The sequence below is a fragment of the Calliphora vicina genome, chromosome 1, assembly GCF_958450345.1.
Source record: "Calliphora vicina chromosome 1, idCalVici1.1, whole genome shotgun sequence".
Taxonomy (NCBI): Eukaryota; Metazoa; Arthropoda; class Insecta; order Diptera; family Calliphoridae; genus Calliphora; species Calliphora vicina.
In genome coordinates this window covers 113,800,707-113,823,616 of record NC_088780.1, presented here as the reverse complement: position 1 = coordinate 113,823,616, position 22,910 = coordinate 113,800,707, and the positions used below count along the sequence as shown (strand labels likewise).

General features: G+C 28.4%; 2 protein-coding genes across 2 annotated transcripts; one reads left to right on the top strand and one right to left on the bottom strand.

Annotated features, from left to right (window-relative positions):
• Positions 1–912: 912 nt before the first annotated feature.
• m-cup (mann-cup) lies at positions 913–10,761 on the top strand. Its single transcript, XM_065515581.1, has 8 exons — positions 913–1,645; positions 4,873–5,195; positions 5,423–5,603; positions 5,665–5,840; positions 5,915–6,010; positions 6,067–6,764; positions 6,827–6,952; positions 9,798–10,761. The coding sequence occupies exons 1-8, from the start codon at positions 1,443–1,445 to the stop codon at positions 10,020–10,022; spliced, it is 2,028 nt and encodes a 675-aa protein (XP_065371653.1). The 5' UTR covers positions 913–1,442; the 3' UTR covers positions 10,023–10,761.
• On the bottom strand, positions 10,498–21,654 carry knk (protein Skeletor knk). The gene is made up of 9 exons (XM_065515580.1): positions 20,960–21,654; positions 14,606–14,685; positions 14,392–14,540; positions 13,978–14,325; positions 13,355–13,908; positions 13,073–13,295; positions 12,941–13,008; positions 12,791–12,879; positions 10,498–11,318 (listed from the first exon to the last, which is right to left on the bottom strand). Exons 1-9 carry the CDS (start codon positions 21,093–21,095, stop codon positions 10,830–10,832), a joined length of 2,136 nt encoding a protein of 711 aa, XP_065371652.1. The 5' UTR covers positions 21,096–21,654; the 3' UTR covers positions 10,498–10,829.
• Positions 21,655–22,910: the final 1,256 nt, after the last annotated feature.

Below are 22,910 nucleotides of genomic sequence, written 5' to 3'. Positions count from 1 at the left end.
GAGGAAAAGAGACAGATAGAGTGCTTTAATTTATTGTATACCAGAAAAACAACAACACACTTTGTTCTAAAAAAGCTTTAAGAACGAAACATGAATATGAATTCTTTTATTATACCCTTCACCTTCGTGAGAAGGCTATATATAAGTTTGTCATTCCGTTTGTAATTTCTACATTTTTCATTTCCGACCCTATAAAGTATATATATTCTGGATTCTTATAGATAGCGGAGTCGATTAAGCCATGTCCTTCTGTCTGTCCGCCTGTCTGTTGAAATCAACTTTCTGAAGACCCCAGATATCTTCGTGATCTAAAAATTTGACTTAACGGAATTTGTGGAGTATTTCTTTAATTTCACCACGATCTTTATATTCACCTCCTTATTTTCACCAAAAAATATAAATAATGCTAGCTATGAAGGAGGTTATCTGTCCGTTTTGTCTGTTCTTTTATGTAATTTCTTCATCTCGTCTACGTTTCTCCTTTTTCTAATATTTACTGTCTGTTTTATGTGTGTTGAATTTTTCACAAAGAAATAACAAATGATTCACAATAATAAATACATTCGTAACGGGCAATACTATTCATTAGGTGTAGCCATATGTTTTGCAGAATAACCATTATTATTTAAGTCTCATCTGGTAACACTCTCTAACTAACAATTGTGATTGTGTTGTCAAAAAGAAAATAAATATTCACTGTTTTTTTATTTCTATAGTTGGGGGCAATAAATAAATTTGTGCATTTTTAACTATAAACTATTACTATTTGGAACAATTGAGTGAATTAAATTAAAAATCTAAAAACATCAACTTGTTATTAACATTTAATAAAAATTCTATCTTAATATTAACTGAGAATTTTTCCCAGAATATTGTGTGAAAGAAAAGTACCCTAAAATGAGAAAGTTAATGCAATTTTTAATTTCAAATATTGGGCGAATGGGGAATTATTGATAGCAGTAATTATTATAAAAACGTTAAAATACGCAAAGAGACTATATAGATATTAATCCAATAAGTTATTGATTTACATATGTACGTATAAAACAAAAATACTTTCACTTTTTTAAGTGGAAAAGAAAAAATATAGTGCAGCAGACAACTTATTAAAAAAGCCACAAAAGTAAGCAAAAAATAAAAACAGAAAGAAACAAACACAAAAATTACAACACTACTCCTCATTTGGTCGTATTATAACATCGCAAATTAATATATAGACTATTTACACACAAGTTACAAAAGTAAAAATACTATCACAACAGGAGAAAAGGTGTTGGAGGAAGTTAATAATTAGTGTCAAAATATAAACCTATTAGTGGCCAGTCTGTTCGAAACCTATTTGCTTAAAAGACGCGTTGAACGCGCTTAATTCAACAATAAGAAGCAACAAAAATTGCAACGATTTCATAATAGGTACATAACAATTGAAATACATTGGAAAAATGGCTAATCCTTCACCGCTTATGAGTTTTGCTGCTGTAGTCAAGTCTGAAACTGAAGTTGGTGGAAAATACGCCAGCAACCGTTGTCCCGTGCCTTCAATTCAGTTGAAAATTGCCAAACTAAGTTATGATTTGCACGAGGAAATTCGCAAATGTTTAGAAAATTCCACGATATCAAAAAGACTAAGAGAAGAACTAGAAAGGTGAGTTCATTTCAATATCGTTTATTCTAGATGTTTAACAAATAATTTTAAATTTAATTTAATGATTGTTCTACCTATACATTAAAGATGGAAGAAAAAATACATAGAATGTTAATTTTATTTCCTTAAGATGCTACCGCTTTTTTTATTAACCTGTCTTAAAGTCATTGAACTTGTTTTAATTCTAGTTATCGAATTGCTTTATCCATTGTTTCTTAATCAATTATGTATGTGTTTTTTATAGAATTTAATTTTTGCAAAAATATTGTTTACAAACAGTGCTTTTAACTTTTCAAGTTTTTCGAGTTTTTGTTTTGGTTTGTATTTTATTTTTCTTTTCATTTTTTGGTATTTATCTGTTCGTAATTAGACAAACACAGTCGATGTATGCAAACAAATATAGCCAGACAGATTTTTTAATTAAAAAGAAACCAGGAAATGATTGTTAGGAAGAAATATGGATAAAATCTCTAATTAGAATTATTTCTTAATTAACAATTTTTGAACTAAGTTCTGATTTTCACTACGGCAAAATAATACTAAAATTTTAAATTATTTTTGTTATAATGTATCCATTTCGTTGTTTACGGATAATCTCATATTTTTGCTCCAAAATGCTACATTTGCAATATTTTCTTATATTGCAAATTTATTTAACAAGATGTTTACACTCTTGCCGACTTATTTATGTAGGTTTCATGCATTTATTATAAAAAATAAAGAATGCGCATTGATTTATTTTGTTTTTGTTGTATTTTCATTTAGTAAATAATTTAAAACAAATATCTTGCATATTTTATGGAGCTTATTTATAATTTTGTTGTTATTCTGTTAGTAAATGTTCTATGTATTGCATATTTTTAATAAATGTATACAATCCTACCCAGGGACCGTAACAATTATGACATTTATAATAAAAAGCACAACATAATTATTTTCTGATTTTTATTTTTTTTTTGTCAGAAATTACTTTATGATTTTTTATTTTTCTTGTAAAAGCATGTTATTTTATGAAAATATAGTTGAAAACGATGAAACTGGTATGCTTGACATGACTCCGATATTTTTTTGTGATGGCTTTTTTCCTTTGAAATTTCAAGAATAATTATTATTTTCGGTCCCTGATCCTAGCCCTATTAATAAAAATCGTAGAACTATTAATAAAAAGCCAACATTCATCGTAGGCGTGAAGGTACGTAAAAGAGGTTAAAAAAATTATAAATTGAAAATAAATTATGAACTAGGACACGTATTAATTTCATAGTAGAAATTTCGTTAAGCTGTCCAGATTTCAACAGCTCATAATAGATAGGCCCCTTAGCGCAATATTTGGCTTTGGTGTCGATTCGGCTGATTGGTCGGGCTTCACATACGATATTTTACGGTTCGGATTATTGTAATGGATTCATTTTGCATCGCAAGTATTGATTCGGTGCAGAAATGAGTTTCTTTTTAGCGTCCAATCAGCATATCGGACATGCAAAATCGCCTTTCGGAATACATATTATCCTTTTTTGGCACAAAATTCACCATTTTGGAAGCAACTCTGTTGTTTACACTTTAAATTCAATAAATAAGTGAGAATAAATGACAGTTTGTACCTTTCAAATTACATATAAGCTATTAAAGACAAAAATCGTGTTCAAAAGATACGACCTCTGTTGTGAAGCCCGCATTTTTAAGTTATACACCATAAAATACTAAAAATAATATTAAAAAATTAGAACAAACAAATTAAAAATGAAGCGTGTTAATTCTGCTTTTATAAATATTTATACCCTACACCACCATAGTGGGGAGGGTATAATGCGTTTGTGCAGATGTTTGTAACGTCCTAAAATATTAGTCTAACACCCACCTTAAAATATTCCGATCGACTTAGAATCACTTTCTTAGTCGATTAAACGATGTCTGTCCGTCTGGCTGGCTGGCTGTCCATGTAAACCTTGTGCGTAAAGTACAGGTCGCAATTTTGAAGAGATTTCGATAAAATTTGGTACATATAATTTATTCGGCCCATGGACCAAGCCTATTACAGTGTGCAAAATATTATAGTAATAGGATAACATTAACTGGTGCCGCAACGATGCACAGTTTTATAGAAAAAAAGGGAAATAAATCTGTAACTTCTTCGATTTGAATAAAATTTGACGTGCACAAAGAAGAAGTGTTATTGAGTTTAAGTTTTGAATTTGGACCGCATGGATGCACCAGGGGTGCGGTAAGGGGTCCCCAATGTAGGACACCTCGGGTATGTTCAATTTATAAAACAATACCATTTCTTCGTCTGTCTTCCAAAAAAATTACATATGTAGAATCTCCTCGTCGAGCACCCATGTCAAATTTCATTCAAATCGAACTAAGAGTTTAGAAGTTATATATACATATTTCCCTCTTTTTTCTATACCACTGTGCGAGTTACAGATTTATTTCCCACTTTTTTCAATACCACTGTGCGATGCTGAAGTTTGCTACTACGACCATTAACTCAGGCTACTTGGACAAGAAATGTAGGCAACAAATTACATAACATATTTTTAGAAATATTAAAATAAAAGCTAATTTTTACTTAAAATATATCCGTATTTACTTGTGTATTTGTTTTTGTCTTTGTAGGATACCGTTAACCTCTTCGCAAGTACGACCAACAAAATTTAACTCTTTTAACGACAGTTTCAAACTTTTAAAAATTTATTTTAACATATTTCAGAATTTTTTGACCATCACAAAAACATTAATATTTACTGTGTTTTTTGTGATTTTAAAAGTTGATCGGCAATACCAATTTTGTATGAGCTTTCAAATCTAAAAAATAATATGTAAAAATAAAAACCGATTTTCCTTCAAATCGTGAGGTATATCTGTGAAACAAATAATACTCGATCAACTTACCGCACATAGCCTTTCTCAAAAAAAAATATTTTTTTGATCCATAATAAAAAAAAATATGTTTGTTGTACATTAAAAATATAATTTCGATTCTAATATATTCTTAAGGGATCAACAAATTTTCAAATTCATTCATTAAAAACTGTTAAAAATATAAAAATATTTCAAAATGTTACCTTTGACCGTTATGTGAAATGGTTAATGTTTTATCAAATGTTACTCTGATCTGATATTTATATTTTGGAAAGAATATTTGTAAACTCATTCGTTTGAAGCCATTTCGTAAATTTATTTTCTCCAAATAAATAATAATAATTTATTAATTATTTATACTTCAGCTACAGCCGAGAAACACGACGTGAAATCGTTCGACGCATGCGAGGCGGTTCACCACCTCTGTTTATTGCCTGCAGTAGAGGTTGTGTGCCCATAGCTGAGTATTTGGTAACAATATGTGAAGCTGATATAGAACAGAAAGGTTTATTTGAAGCACCCGAAGATCGTTCATATCATTTAGTTACACCGCTTTGGTGTGCAGCAGTATCGAATAATTTACCCATGGTCAAGTATTTATTACGTGTTGGAAGTGACATAAATGCCACCTCGGATACGGGATCCACACCTGTACGTAGTGCTTGTTATATGACACACATTGAAATGGGTAAGAAATATAAAATCAAGGTAGGTTACCGTTACCCCTAAAATACCCGTTCAGCACAACTACCGTTACAGAAATAACTGCAATTATCATTACCGCTAAAATAACGAAATAATCCAAATTTGCATTACCGTTACTTGTTAACCGTTTCGAATCGGTAGCCAACCTTGAATATAATAAATTATTATGTGTTAATATTTCATCCAGTATAAAAAACACAATATTTCCAGTGAAATTTCTTGCTGAAAATGGTGCCGATATCAAGAAAGCCAACATGAATGGTGGTACATGTTTAATCAATTCCGTACAATCACCGGAACTGTGTCTATTTCTAATACGCAAAGGCTGCGATATTAATGCTGTCGATACACAAGGTAAAACTGCTTTACACTATGCCATACAAGAACACAGGTAAGCAAGAGTAATTGTATAAAATTCAAATATTTAGGACTCATTATATGTCTGTTTCTAGACTGGAGACTACTAAATTGTTATTGGAACATGGTGCCAATCCGTATGCTATTAGTCGTCATGGTGATGATGCTTTACGTACAGCTTGTCTGAAGGGTGCTCATCCGATTTTCGATTACTTAAGAAATAATTTGGAGTATTCTATTGAAAGGTTGGCGGAAGCCCATGAACTAATAGGTTTGATGAAATTTGTTTATTTGCTGCAAGTATATGTATGTTATAAAATCTATGTTTTAAATTTCTTGTTTTAGGCTCTACATTTCTAGATGAACACAATGAAAGTCGTTTGGCTGTTTTACACTGGCGCCTGGCACATCATTTAAGAGCATCTCAAAATCCATATATTGGTAAAATTTCATGTACTTATTTCAAATTAAAACTAAACAATTCTAATTTCATATAGAAAAACTTCCCAAAGTTCCTTTACGTGAAGCGTATTGCTTTTCAAGTGAATTTACCACTTTAGAAGCACTCGATGAGATGGCCACAGATATGGATGAAATGCGCATACAAAGTCTCTTAATATGTGAACGTATACTAGGCATTACCCACAAAGACACCCTGTTTCGCCTAACATTTCGTGGTGCTTCATATGCCGATTCCCTGCAGCTGCAACGTTGCATACAACTGTGGACACTGTTACTCGAAGTAAGAGTTCAACACAATACTCTGCTCTTTTTTGATACATGTTTTGCGGCCCAGGCCCTTGTCCGTCTTATGTTAGAGTTACATGAACGTAATACTGATTTAAATCAGAGTAATTTTGGCAACGAGACTTTACCACATTTTAAAGATGTTTTGACTGTTTTCGAACTACTCACCAATACGGTGGCGAATTGCCATTCTCTGCTACAAATACGTCCCATATCCAGGAGGCAACAAGAGAATTTCGATAGTATTTTTAAGTGTATAGCTCACACAATATATTTACTTATTGCTACATCATGGAGGCCGGATGAAATACGCATTGTGTACTTGTCGGTGCGTAAATTGATTCAGGCGAATATTACCAGTGCCTGCACAAATGATTCACTGTTGCATGTGTGTGTTTCACGTTTGAATGTGATTAAGAGTGGTTTATTAAATGATGAGAATTTAAATGTAAGTTGAATGAGAGCTGAATAATCGAGAAAGGATATATGTATGTTTATTTTCTTTTGAAGGTTATATTCCCAAATGCTGATGTCATTAAGTTGTTACTGGAATGTGGCATAAATGTGAATGCAAAAAATGAAGTCAAGTCAACACCACTGCATATAGCGGCTCAGCCATATAATTTTAGCAATGAGGTAAAGTATATTTAAAAATACATGTTTTAAAAAGGAAAATTTCCAAAAATTCAATTATTAGGTCAAAATCCAATATAATGGTATAATAAAGTATTGAAACATCGGTAAAACGTTATGCTCTTTAAATAATTTCCCATCATATTCTTCTTGTTTCGGTATTCTGGGGGTTTAAATTTGTTTGCCATTTGTTTCATAGAATTATAATCACATTCTAAACTTTTTTTGTAAACTTTAATGCTTAAAAACTCTGAAATTTACTATATTTTAATAGAAAACGTAGTAAATTTGAGTTTATCTTAGAAATATATTTGTTAAAGATAATGTTTTTGATAACTGAAATTACGGAATATAACACTATGCGACAAATAGTACGGTCAGTGATCGGCGGGGGTTCTGCCCAATGGGAAATGTTAGATCGGTAAAAAAAAGTTATACATGCCCTGGCGTTTTGCTGGGTCAGGTCTAGGAATCGAGACACAGTTTGTCAAAAAATTCTTTGCACATAGAGAAAAAATAACAAAATTTCAAAGAAAACATTGATTACTAATATAAATAATCAACTTCTTTATTATTTTCAACACACTTTTTATAAACATATGTTTATTAATATAATAGATAACAAAAAAAAATCAATTTCAATAAAACCATTCATATTTATAATAAAAAAGGACAAAAAAATCAATTTTTATACTGTCAAATAAATGTTTGCATAATATTTGTATTAAAACTTGTTTGAATTTACCGGGTCAACAAAACCGAATTACAGAATGATAGCGGTTAAATCGGTTTTTGAAACATCAAGATAAACTTATTTCGTCAATATTTTATCCAAAATCCTGATTACCCCTACTCCCTTACTGGATATACAACCCCATACCATAACTGAAAGCTTTCCAAACTTAACTGTAGGAATTGAATTTTTGTTTTCTAGAGCTGTCAGAGGTTTTCGCCAAACTTTTTGGATTCAGTATAACAGTATTTACATTATTTTTGTCTCATCAGAAAAAATTTAGTCGTCCCAGCACTCTGGAGGGAGTGAAATGTGCTCTATAGAAAATCTTAATCCGTGCTCTAAAACAAAAATATTGAGGCCTACCTGTAGTCAATAAATAAAAGTGGTATTTTCATTGAGGAAAATCAGTTTTTCATAATTTTTTTCGTTAGTTACCTTACAAAACTCAATTAAAATCATCTAATACTGTACCCAAAGAAAAAAGCAAGTATATATATGATTGTAGTAAATAAATATATGTTTATGGCAATCATGTTTGTGATGAATCATTATATCATAATATGTTGTACCCAGAGTATGCCAACCATAATCCGAGAATTACACAATATGGTGAAGTAATACATCATAAAAGTGGTTGCAACAAACATATACTTAATTACTACAATAATATATATGATTGCTACAATTATTTTATTTTTATTTATTCATTCATGTAATATAGAGCCAAAAAAGGTAATGGTAACTTAAACATATTATGATTACCGAAATCATATACATAATTACAGTAACCATAATATTGTTAAAAAACTTGTAAAAATTATGAAATGGTTATGGTAAACATGTACAACTATATTTTTTCTCTGATTATAGTATTAGATGATTTTAATTGAGTTTTGCAAAATAAATAACGAACAAAATTATGAAAAAATGATTTTCCAAGGTCCCACTCAATGAAAAACAAAAATACCACTTTTCTCTTTATTGACTATGTTGTAGCCGGTGTTGATCTTAACAACTTTACTGAACATAACATTGCGATATTCTGACATTTAAATGGTCAAAATGCATGAAAAAGGCAACAAACATTTATTTTTTTTCTATACGATACATACTAATTTCAAATTTATATATCTCGATTCCTAGACCTGACCCAGCGAAACGCCGGGACACGTATAACTTTTCTTTTACCGATCTAACATTTCCCGGTGGGAAAAACCCCGGCGATCACTGACCCTACTATTTGTCGCATAGTGTAATTTTTTCAAAAAAATTGTATTAGATTTTCAGATAATTAAAATAATTCTCATGAGGACAATTGTTAGTTAAGTGGATGATCTGGATGATGTATCTAACACATGATTACCACATACCAGTAAACTCAACTTTTTTTTCGAAAAAAGCGTTAAAATGGTGTCAGCTTTTGTCAATAAATTCCTAAACTGTGCACGTATGTACAATGATATCTTAACTACAGTTAAATAAATGAATTGGTAAAAAAAACTTTTAGGAGTGGTTTTAAAACATGATACATATGTATACCATCCGTACCGAAAGGGTTAAGGTTATTAAAGCAAGAAATTTCAAATATGTATAAGATAAAATAACAGCAAAGTCCGACCGAATATGCGGGTTTGAATTATGCCAAATACGTCGAAATTTTACAAAATACGGAACATTTTATAAAGGAAAAACATAGATTATGGAATTCTAAGGGATAAACAAGTTTTTAATATATTTAATAACTTATATGTTATTGTAAAATATCCAAACATCCTGTAAAAAATGTTTCTGTTTAAGATGAAAAAACTAGATTAATGGATGTAAAGTGGGAGCAACAGGTCGCCTAAGACTGAGATAAAACATGCTCTAAAATTAAAATAATAATTTTTTTAGGAAATTTATGTTACATTTGAAATGTTTTGGTTTGTTTCGGATTAATCCGAATACTGATTTGCTGGTCCAATATTAGGTACGGTTCGGTTTCGGCTTGAAAAAAACGGTTTCGGTCGGACTCTATAATTTACATATCGTCCTTGCGACGAACATAAAATCAAATTAATCTGATAAAATGTTTGTAATTTTAATTCCTTTTTCATTCTCTGTTCCCTTCAGATCATAACAATTCTCCTTGATCATGGTGCCGATTTAGATCAACCCAATAAATCGGATGAACGTCCATATAATTTAATTGCACTTAATTCGGCAAATACAATACCTCTTATGAATTATATTAATCTTAAATGTTTAGCTGCCACAATTATCAGTAAGTATCGAATACCGTATCGTAATCAAATACCAAAATGTTTAGAAAACTTTGTTAAAGATCATGAACCTTGAACTTCAAAGAGTTTCCAATTTAAATACTGTGAAAAATAATGTTGAAAAACAATCTGCATTATTGGAAAATTATGTGAAATATGTAATAAAACAGTGATATTAATCGAATAATTGTATAAACATATTTAAAAATTATTAAATTATTTATTTAATTAATAAAAGTAATTACAAAGAAAAAAACTGAATTTAAAAAAATATATTTGTAAAAAACTAAAGTTGTTACTAGTTACATTTTAGAGCTTAAAAAGTTATTTATAAAAAGTTCATTATTGTAGAACTTGGTTCATTTAACTAATTATCACCATGTTATTAACACATACATACATACTTACACGCATACATACCTATATATTTATACTACATACATACTTTCATACATACATATGTATATGAATGTATGTATTACTTAAGGAAATAAAATGCCAATATTTATTATTATAAAAATATATATTTATAAAAAAATAAAAAAAAATAATTTCAATACTACAATATATTTATTATAAATTATTCTTGGAACTCTTCTACAAGGAAATTAAAAGCATGAAATAATATACATACATATATACGTACATAAACTTACATACATATTTAATAAAGAAAAAAAGGAAAATATTATTAAAAGTATTTATATTTATTGAATTTAAAATATCTTGAACAAAAAAATAAAACCAAAATAATTGTGTATCATAAAATATTAAACAATTTGGAAAATAAAAACCTGCAAATTATTACGAAAAAACTACATATACTTTTCTTTTAAATAACTACTACAACAAAAACAAAAGTATTTAAGATCATCAGTCATTTTCAAAATCTAAAATAAATCATTGTTACTATTAATACTCCTCCAACTACAGAGTTCCAATTTTCCCTCAACATTCTGTTGCCCTGATTTCTCACATTAGTATAGCTGTCAATAATGTGTATCTTCCAGCCCATATTGGCGTGTGTAAAACTATTGTAATACACAATATCGGGCCATGTTATATTCGGTGTAATTTCCAATATGGCGGGTTCTTCGTAGGGACATTCGGTGACAAGAGAACGATTAAATTTCTTAAAGCTGGGAAAATTATCATCTAGACGACGATCATAGCCGGCGGGATAACGTGATATGCACAAAGGTCCGGCCGCAGTGGGCTTTGGTCGGCCACGTCGGGTAAATTCGACACCAGCTAAAACTCGAATTTCACTCTGTTTTGCATCGCTAAGACGATCATAACCACCGCGTGGTTCGTCAGTTATGACGAGCGGGTGATAATTGTCGGGTGAATGGGGATTATTGCCACCTCTTACCTGTAAATAAATTAAAATTAATAAATGTACCCTAGAATATTTTAAAGTGTGGAACTACTACTCGTTCCACATTTAAAATTTTGGTGTAAAACCTATGCATTTTAGGCGAGCGTATCATTGGAGGGATGTTGTTAATTGTTGACAACTTTGTACTCCTCGATATTTAGATGTTAGTTTTAGGTAGAGAAAACATGTTATATTCCTTCTATTCAAGATGTGTATTAATATAATTATATATTTTTTTATTAATAAATTAATATTTTTCACGTATTCATTTTTATGCACTTTTTTAAATGAAAAAAAAAATTGGATCAGAGAAATTATTTATAATGTTATTTCAAAAAACCAGAAAATATGTATTAGCAACTTTGGATGTAATTAAGATGTCGTTTGTAAAGTCTGTATATACGTTTTATGCAGCATTACAATACATTTACTAATGTGGCATGTTCTATTTTGTGGACCACTATAATATAATTGATCATTTAGTGCCGAAGGTACTTTGATTTTAGTTGTCAAGTCAGACCAAATGTTTATTGCAATAAATATTAACAAAAATCAACAAAACCATGTAATTTTACTGACTGAAGATCAATATTTAAAATTAGCCAATTTAAACAAATCTTGGAAAAACACAAGTTTGAGAGACTTGAGATAAATATTTTCTGAAATCTAAATTAACCATTTAAGGTGTCAAACATCAATAACATTGAAATATTTTAAAAAATAAATTTTGAATCCATTTTTAAAAACAAAGATTTGAATTAAAAATTGTATGCACTTAGGTAAAAATTTTTATCGAGTATAGCAAGAATCTGTGTTTGAAATTTGTCAAACACCTCAAAAATCATGAATTACAATAGCCGAATTACGGCATTTGATATTGCTGGAATATATTTTTTTTATAATTTCGATATCAAAATTATTTTTCGATACGATATCTCTTTAAATCGGAGCACCATCTACACGAGGAAAACATGGTTCTTCCGATAATGGAGCACAATTTCATGTTGACAAAGCATCTGGGATGTTCCAAAGGGATGATTTCTCCATTCTATCTACAACTCACTAGTTGAGAGTGCTGGCTTCCTATATGAAGGTATAGGTCGATTGTAAGTTCTTGTATGAGGCACCTAACGACTTACGCCTTAGTCGTATATTGTGACATAATTGCGTTTGATATCAAACAAAGAAATAATTTTTCAAACACTGAGTTGGTATTTTTAGTAGGGGTATCAGAGTATTGACAATCTGCTAATTTTGTCCTGTTGATGGGCTTTAACCATCAGTAAATTTTAAAGTAATATGCACCTTTAATAAATCATCGCATTTTTTTATTCCTAACTAATTAATTGTTTCTAAATCATTTAATAAGGAACATTACTGTCTTACTATACTCGCTTCGAATACTGGTTTTAATGTTATTTTTTTATATTACTTTTTTTTAAGCAAAGTTGTTAGTTTTAACTTACCCTAAATGCATAAGTAAGACCTCTTTTCAAATACAATTCCGGTATCATATATCCATTTATATACCACGCTAAACCACTGGAGACATGACCTAGAAAAATCATCATCATAAAAAGAATATATAAAATAAATAATTCAAAACTAAAACATACCAGTAATACCCTGATAACCTTTCAATCCTCCAGAAGGACCCAAATAGGAGTTAAATGTTCGGACAGTGCTTAAGTAACAAAAAAAAATTATAAAAATCTATATTTCGTATTTAATCAAACAATAGTACTTACGGATCTAATATTTTTACTTTCTCCCAGGTATGTATGGGTGCATCAGTACGTTTGGTAAAACTAAAGCAGTCGTTGACCGGTTCCGTTGTATTGAAATCAATCAAAACGTCACTTTTGGGATAGTATGTGTGGAAGGCAGGTTCATAATTTGAATCCAATTGACCTAAAGCCCATATAATGTAATTGCTTTTGTCTAAACGTATTTCCTTATCACCATGATCGGCTAGAGAAAAAACCCATTAATAACTAATTACATTTTCCAAATTACTCAAAATCACTTACATGATATTAAGGTTCTCCTAAAGGTTATCGTATTAATACCATCTTTTCGACTATAGGTATTCAATTGAAAATCATTTAAACCACCCACTACATCATCACGACACACACCTTTGTTCTGACCCAGCACTTGGACACAGGGAGCCAATGATGTTATATTATAATCTACCGAATAACCTCGAATATCATCCATATAGGCGACCACCGCATCACCTCCAATCATTTGTGACGAAGTATCTGAACCCGATAGACCAAATGACATGTAATCATTCTTTTCAACTTGACCGGAAAGTTGTAGGGTAATTTGTGGACCAAATACTTCCCAGGATACTTGTAAATTTTTATGCAATTGTCGGCAATTTGGTAGAGAAAATTCATATGGTGTTATTTTTACCAAAGAAGGAGGTACATTTAAATTATCTGCTATTAAAACATGACCATAATTTTCATTATCAGCCAAATCATAAATACTGATCCAATCAATATCAAAGACAGTTTTGTCTCCAGGTAATTCCAATGTTATGGTCTCCTTATCATATTTGCGTATGGGATCTAGGCTGGAATAATTGTGAAAGAATTGAACTGATTAGTTCAAGATATTGCCTGCTGGTGTTAAAACTACTTACTATCCACTTTCATCTGGTATTTTGCTACCGCGACTTGAGGGTTGCGCTCCTACGCCAGCCCAGAAAAATGTTCTCTTTCCTTTGCCATCATAAGTAAAATCGATAATTTGTATAGTTTTCGAATCTAAAATTTCAATGGCCGTACTACTAACATTATGGCTACGTTTCGAAAAAGTACCACCACCTTGAGGTCGTGGTGGTTCAAACTCCTCAGGTATAAAAACATCACCGAAATTATTCTGATTATTTAAATCATAAACTGAAAGCCATTTTATTTCGGTTATTTTCTTGCGATCCGGCAGTGACAAGGTAAAGTCTTTGTTATGATAACGATCCAAAATGTTGGTTCTAAAATATAATTCAAATGATTAGTTTAAAAATGCAAAAGTCTATTTAAAAAAGTTCACTACTTACTTCCCATATTCATCGGGTACGATGAAACCTTGTGGTCCCGGTCGATTGGAAGCTCCCGCCCAAAAGAACGTATCAGCACCATTGCCATCATAATTAAAGCCCACCACTAAGAAGGTGAATTCATTTACGGCATATATATCACCAGACACCTTCAATAAATACGGAGAGAAAATTTTTAAAATTTTTTGATTTTGTATATTTAATTTAAATTTACCTGATGATGGTAAGAATTGATTTTTCCTAAGTATTTTCCTTGGTATGGGCCCTCCTCGTCATCATAATCAACTACTGCCTCTGAAATATTGTTTTTTTTTAAATTAAACTTATAAAATACATATCAGCTTTATTAATGTTCAGGGACACTGGAGTAAAAAAAACAGGAAGGGGAAGGATATTTTATGAATTCCTTGTAGTGTATGTATTATTTCAGGCAGAAACCAAACCTAATATTGGACCTAATACGAAACAAACCGAAATTTTATCAACGAAATACTAATTTTGAATATAATTTAATTTAAACATTTTGCAATAACTTATAAGCCCACGAGTTTAAGTTGTGATATTCTAAACTTTTTTGACCTTTCAAATTCCATAATATTTGTTATTCCGCGAAATTTTGTCCGTACATGTACAAAATATACATAAATAAAATAAATATAAATAAAGTCGGCACAGCCGAATATAACACTCTTACTTATTTATTTATTAGCGTTGTATTTATGTATCTATTAGTTCTGTATTATGTATACATGTGTTTACGCCCTATCGACTTTTTAAGCCAGAATTTGATCTATTCAATCCAATGATTAAATCAATATTCCCCCATATGTTAGTATATATTGTTGCATGTACATATTCTTATTGTAATCTGACAATAACCAATTTACTGTTAATAACTTATTGATTTTTAGCTACATTTAGTTTTTAACCTTCAATTGACTAAACTCATAAAATACATTACTATTACCATTTTTTGTTAAGTCTGAATACAATCTCCTAAATATAGACTGCAAACCAAACTATATGTATGTACGTATGTATGTATATTAATACTGGTTGGTATACATATATAGTATGTATGAATACTTTTTTTATTCACACTCAATATAAATTTATAATACTCGTACTTTATCAACTACTTTGTGAAAAAATGTCTTGTTCAAAAGTAGCTTCTTTTGTAAAATTAAATTTTCCTAACAATAACAAAAATACATATATGTATGTGAATAAACATGAATATGAAAATGAATACCTATACGAATAAAAAAATTAATTTTTCCAAATAATTCCACTGTTACGAAATCATGTACATATATTATAGTGATTATTTATTAATTTAAATTGTAAAGCAATCAGTTCTTAACCGATTTAAAATTTTTGAAAATAATTTTTTTCCAAAATGTTTAACATTCGGTCGTTGTTAATTTTAAAATATTTTTCTTAAACTGTAATAGTTGGAATAATTCTAAAAAAATTTATTTAAACAGAATTTAAACATAATTTTAATTTCAGATATACATATGTATGTAGGTAAAAAATAGGTAAAAAATCGATGTTGTCCTGGTTTTTTTCCTCATATCTCAGCCATTTGTGGACCGATTTTGCTGATTTTAAATAGCAAAATTATTGAAGATTTGGATCCCGAAGATATCTGGGGTCTTCAGAAAATTGATTTCAACAGACAGACAGACGGACATGGCTTAATCGACTCCGCTATCTATAAGGATCCAGAATATATATTCTTTATAGGGTCGGAAATGAAAAATGTAGAAATTACAAACGGAATGACAAACTTATATATACCCTTCTTACGAAGGTGAAGGGTATAAAAAGAGAGTTTGAAAAACAAAGTTTTAGCCAAGTTGTCATTACTCAATGACAAGTTGTCATTACTCAAATACAACTATGAAGTGATATAATGAGAATAATATACCAAAACACATCAATTAAACAAATTGCCCAAATCTTCGTCAAATCGAGAAATATTGGGCAATTGTTAAACGTAAATTGAAAAAAAGTGCAGGTACAGTAAATAGCCAGATTTTGATGAGAACGTAGTGGAATAAATATGCTGGAATAACGGTAGAAGTGGCAAAAGTTGTGCAGCTATTAATCGGAGGCATAAAAAGAAAAGCCAGAAAATGTTAACATACGTTGTTTCATTTAAAAGTTATGCTCGCTTTAATCCGCCACTTCATTAAAATGTACTAAGTACTGCAAATTTGCATTAACAAATAATGAACGTTTGACATTTTTGGATTGATTTAAACATAAAGACTGACAGACACAAGGTGAAGGGTATAAAAAGGAATTTTAAGTTTTCTTTGATGACCCACCCTATAATTAAACACTCTTGGCTAGAGTGTCATAACTAACGGTCAAACGGTCTGCTATAATAATAGAAACAATTTTAATTTTCCTCAAATGTACATATGTACTGCAACTGGAATAAAATTCAACCCAATATCTCAATTATTCTATGTTTTATTTATAAACAAAATATTTTTAGGATTCAAACGGTCTGCTATTAGGTCATATTGTCATAATGTCCTAATATATTGATAGTTTAAAAAAATGTTTGTTGTGTTTCAAACAAAAGAGTTCTAAACTAATAAGACTTTTTCAACTATATTTATTGTTTTGTCATAACATAACACGTTTTTTTATTAAAAGCTCAGCAACAATTTGTTTAAAATATCATAATATATTAGGACATTATGACAATATGACTTAATAGCAGACCGTGTAAATCCCTCAAATATAAATAAAAACACTATAAACGAAATACTCACTAAATACGATTTAATTAAACTGTTATTTTTATGTTGGGTAATATCATCATGGTTTTACCAATTTCAGGTGACTCAATTTCAAATTGTTGAACTATGAATTGTTGCTTCTTTTTGATGGGCACACAATAAAATAAAACGTAATTGTGATTTAGTGAAAAGTGACTAAATATAATGTTACATTTTTATTTTTTATAAAAATTGCAATTTTTAATTTAAATAGTTTATTACCTTATCTTATTCACCGCTCCACTAATTTTTATTCAGTGTGGTTATATCAACTATGCCATTTTATCCAATATTATTAAATATACATATAGTAAAAACAAGGAAGAAAGTATAGTGGTAAGTATAGTAAGAAAGTATAGCGAGTATATGAACAAAAGCTGTTTCTTGCAGTACATTACTTGTCGAATGGGCACAAAAGTGAAAAGTACCAATTGAAAACCTTGCACTAGCTATATTACTACTTGTATGTTTGACAAATCAGAGTGTCACGTCTCTATGTATAAATCAATCCAAAAATGTCAAACGTTTGTAAATGCAACTCGCATTGAAAATATTAAAATTTACTTAAATTTAAGAATTTATTTGTATATCAGATTCCATGATTTTTGATATTTTAAGAGCTTTATGATTTTTAAATTTCAATCTGAGTGCACTGAGTATTTTCGAGTTGGCTGTGAACGATGTTTTTCGTCAGCCTCATTCATTGGATAATATGAGTATAAATTATTTTATAAAGAGCGTTTGCCAAACGGTAGCAAAGTGCTATGTTAAATTACAATTTTCCTATGATGAGATAGATACATAGTTTTTGACTCTGATAAATTTTTACAATTGTCTTGAAAATGTACGATATCTAACAACGAAAATGTGATTTCCAGTATTTAATGAAGATTTACAAATTAAATCAAAATAATATTATAACAAAAAAAAAAAAACAGTTTAACTTTACAAATATTTCTATTCATTTTTCATAAATTTGTGTAGCAATTTGGGCTAATGAAATTATATGAAAAATATTAACTTTTAGTTGTGTTATATTTTTCTCAACGTCATAAAGTTCAGAATATACCCCACTTTTGTCATCAAAGATATTTATATTAAATATGAATTATCTATTGTTTCCAATTTATTTTAACTCAATGAAATAGTTTTTGTCATAGAGAATTATATATAGCGGCGAGACACTCCGTTTTGTCAAACAAAAATAACACAAATTAGTTCTAAGTACTCTGAAATTGTACTGTAAAGTATGGCAAACATCGGTCTACATTATTCACTAGTCCCCACACAAGGCCACCCACAGAATATTACGAACATTCATTATTGTTTTATAATAATTAATATTGTGATGAAATTGTACATAAACAAGTTTTATATGAACATAAATATTTATTTCTACCATAGCTGTAAATTGTGAATATTTTTATTCAAAATATTTCCAAAAACTTAATTATTTTTGAATTTTAGTTATATTTGAAAAAATAAATTTATATTGAAATCATTCTATATTATTCAAAATAGGATACTAATTAATATATATCTATTTAGAATATAAAGCAATAAATATTATTTGATTTAAATAGAATACGATATTAATATATTTTACTTAAAAGTTTTGAATAAACATTCATAAAATTATACTAATATTATTTGTATTTTAGTAACAATAAGTTGTATTTTATTCAATATATAATGAATAGATTTTAAAATATTTTAATCAATATGAAAACATGTAATTATTTTCAAATTATATTTTTATAGTAAAAATAAAATATTAATTTAGTTTATTCAACTAGTTATAAATGAAATATTATTTTATTTATTCGAAAATTTGTTGATAGATTTTATTCAAAGCAATTTTCTTTGAATAATTTTATTTCTCCAAAAAAAAGAAAAATATTTAAATATTCAACAAAAAAATTTAGAATACTTTTATTCATAGAAATTTTCTTTGAATAATTTTATTTGTGAAAATAAAGTCAAATATTTTAACAACAAATTTTTGAACAGTTTTATAAAAAAAAATTTTTGTGTGTGAAAATGAGCTCGGACGATGAAGATTTTTTATCCGATGATTATGAAAAAGATCCTTCGTTTTCTATGAAAAAACAAAAACAATGCTCAAAAATAATTCAACGATAAATAGCCCTAGGAGGAATGCCATGTCAGACGATCATTTTGAACAACTAGTTACTTTAAAAACAGTTTTCAAAAATAATTCATGAATTTTGTTCTTCACAATTTAAATTAATAATAAACCTCCAATTGAAACCATAAATCTGTGTTCATATTCTAGTGATAATCAATGATTAAGTAGTAGTTTTTAAAAATAGAATATTAGATATCATAGAATTAGGGTCTGAAAAAAATGTGTAATTCGTTTTGAAAATAACTTTTTCAACTCAGAATGCAATCAGAAGACATTTTACATCAGTATTATTGTGAAATAAAAATATTCTTTAACATTTATTAGAATTATTTCTATTCAGTAATTTTTGGAAAAATAAATTTATTTGTTTCAAATTTGTGAGAAATAAAAATATTTCTAAAGTTTTATTAGAATTATTTCTATTCAATCATTTTTTGTTTGAATAATTTTAGTTTTTTGTGTGTTGTTTGAATAAATATTCCAAAGAAATTAGTTGATTTTTTTGTATCTAAATGAAATAAATTTAAATTTTATTCAACTTTGTTTTATTTGAATATATAAAATTTTACTATTTTATAAAAAAATATCAATATAATTTAATTAAACTAATATAAAATGATTATATTTATAATTTATTTGGTTTTAAAATATATAAATATGGATAAATTTAACTGTAAATATTATTAATAAATTAGACAAATACATTATTTAACTAATAAATAATTTGGAAAATAAATATTTATAATTGGAAACAAAAACTAAAATAATATAAAAAATATTTATATTTAGTATTTTATTCACAAGTTACAGCTATGATTTCTACCAACTTTTGTGAGGATCAATTTTAATTGGCCTAAACCGCTATATAATCCCTATATTAGAAAAATATGTTATTGTCAATAAATAATTTATACTCGTATATTATTAACATAAATTTCCACATCAAAATCTTACTTGTTTGGTTTGTGGTTGGTTCATATTAAAATAAGTAATTATAAATGAAAGGGCTGACTGATAAGAAAATGTTCTCAGGGTATAAATATTCGACAGAATTAAATGAATTTATTATAAATTTCTTATTCAATGTTTATATATGTATAATATACATATATATATATATATTATACATTGTATATATAAACAATTTCTATTCATGTGCAATTTTATATAAAAAAAAAAATTTCTCACAAATATATAATTTATTTTTATTTTCTGAATACTATTAAAGGCGACCTATTAAAACCAACAGTGAATATTAAAAAATCACAAAATATTTGTGTGTGTTTTTTAATTAGCGAATAAAAAAAATCAAATGATATAAACATGATACAACCAACCAAGCAAATAAGTAACGTCGATATTATTTTAACAATATAAATTTTATACAACATTAGTAGTAGACCAGTTTCACTAGTTTCGCACGAAAGTGAATTTCTTTTTTTCAATATCTACTTCTCTACTGTTTTGTTTTTGTTTTGTATATATAACAATTATTATTGTTGTTTTTTACTCCAGTAAACTTGAAAGGGAAACTTAAATACACCAAGAAAAACTTGTTAGATTTACAAATACAGAAGAAAGAATTCTGCAGTTGTTTTGAGTCTATTGTTTGGAAACTTACTCGTTGGTGAAGGAGATTGTAAATATAATACAATTATAATTACATATAAACAATGCCAGTTGAAATTTGTTAAATTGTTTAAAATTACACTACTGCGACGACTTCCGCTTATTGAATACAACGTATTCAATGTCATTTTAACAGAAATTAATTAAATAAAGAAAATTATTTATAGATACACTACAAAATAGTGTATGTATTTTTGTGACTACGTGGTATATTTTTCTTTCTTATTTTGTTTTATTTGATAAGGTTTAATTAAAGTTGAAATTTATAATTATTTTTTCGTTTTTCTTTATTGTTTTAGTGCATTTTTTCATTATTTTTCTTAAAGAAAATATTATGTTTTCATTCGTTTGGTAAACAATTTAATGAATCACTTTCAGATATTAAGAAATTTCATTGCACTATCACAGATACACTAAAAGAAAAAACAACAACAAAAATTACAGCCATCACACACTGGCTTTACTGCTCTGCGTCATCACTTTTTTGTATCATGCGAAATTGTACCGATCGAAAACTTGTTTTACTTTAACTTTATTATTGGTTTTGGTATGTGCGCATGCGTCCGTTCCCCACTTCTTTACCGCTATCAGCTTTTTGTTTCGTTAATATTAAGCGTTTTTTATTCGGTTTTCTTTTCACTTTTGTTTATCCATTCAAATTCGCGTGTTTACCGCAGCGTGGTTATTCTTAAACTAAAACTAATACTGTGTGTTTTAACTCAACCAAGTCTTGGCCTTAACGTTGGTTTATTTCTTTTCATTCAGTTCGTTTCGCTTTGTTTTGGTATGTCTTGACTTGGCTTGCAACGTATATACATATATATTCGTTAAGTTAACTAAATGGTCAATGCGCTCACATACCAAAAACATACAAAAGTAACAACCCAAAAAACAGAGAGTAACGTGAGTAGAATTTTTAATTTATTTTATTTATAACTGTAATTTTTGAAAAATTGTCAATGTCTTGTCTAGCAATTAAATTAAAGAGTAAATATAAGAAAGATGAGGATAATTACCGGTCTCTTTTGAGTGTTCGATTTTATTCTCAAATATCATATGTTTTTTTTTGCTCTTTATTTCTATTTAAACTTAAAAATTTATGTTTTCATTTTTATAGAAGATTTATTTTTGATTAAACAGATTATACAAATATGTATGTACTACATACAACGTTTATCTATACAGTTACTTTTTAAGTAATTTTTAAAATAATTTTTTCGTTTTTAAGTTAAAAGAGAATCACATTAATTAATATAAGTGTATTTCAGAAGATCATTATCGTTGATTCATATTGACTCCTCAGAGATTGATACCTTCCTTATCGTTAATGGCCCTTATATGATCTATTTAGTCATCCTTTCAGAAAAGTTTTATAAGGTTTATCGTATATTTTAATATTATTGGTGGGTACATACCCTTCAAGAACCAAAACATTTAAGCAGAATACATGTACTCCACTTTCTCATCACAACATGTGCACATAGTTAGAACTTCATTAGGAAATATATAATATACTGGAATACTCTAGTTTCATACTGTTTTTTTTTTTATTTTCAACACTTATTAGAAAAGGACATAGCACTTTACGATTACAATTGTAGTTATTATGTGAATTTCGTAAAAAGAGCAACAGAAACAACATAAATATTATTATGGAAAAAAATATCCCGTTGGACAGTGATTAAAATTAAATTTAAAAAAAGTGTAAATCATTTTTGAGTTAAATAAAAACCATTTTCAAGAGACATCAAAACCACATCTTTTTGTGTCCCCTGTGAATTCTTTGATTTTTGCAGTTTTCTTGGAAACAAAAAAATTACCAAAAGCAACTTTAGCACCAATTATAGGGGTAATTAATAAAAATCCGTTTTTTAGTAAGACTGTGTTTTTATGTGCTAAATTCCCAATTTAATTATTGATAAATTCACTGAAATTTATTGTTG

Excerpts from the sequence above, each read along its gene's own strand:
- m-cup (XM_065515581.1), top strand. The coding sequence starts at position 1,443 with ATGGCTAATCCTTCACCGCTTATGAGTTTTGCTGCTGTAGTCAAGTCT. Across the intron at positions 1,646-4,872 it reads CTAAGAGAAGAACTAGAAAG|CTACAGCCGAGAAACACGAC; the intron begins GTGAGTTCATTT and ends TTTATACTTCAG. Across the intron at positions 5,196-5,422 it reads TATGACACACATTGAAATGG|TGAAATTTCTTGCTGAAAAT; the intron begins GTAAGAAATATA and ends CAATATTTCCAG.
- knk (XM_065515580.1), bottom strand. The coding sequence starts at position 21,095 with ATGACATTGAATACGTTGTATTCAATAAGCGGAAGTCGTCGCAGTAGT. Across the intron at positions 14,541-14,605 it reads TCAATTCTTACCATCATCAG|GTGTCTGGTGATATATATGC; the intron begins GTAAATTTAAAT and ends TATTTATTGAAG. Across the intron at positions 14,326-14,391 it reads GTACCCGATGAATATGGGAA|AACCAACATTTTGGATCGTT; the intron begins GTAAGTAGTGAA and ends ATTATATTTTAG.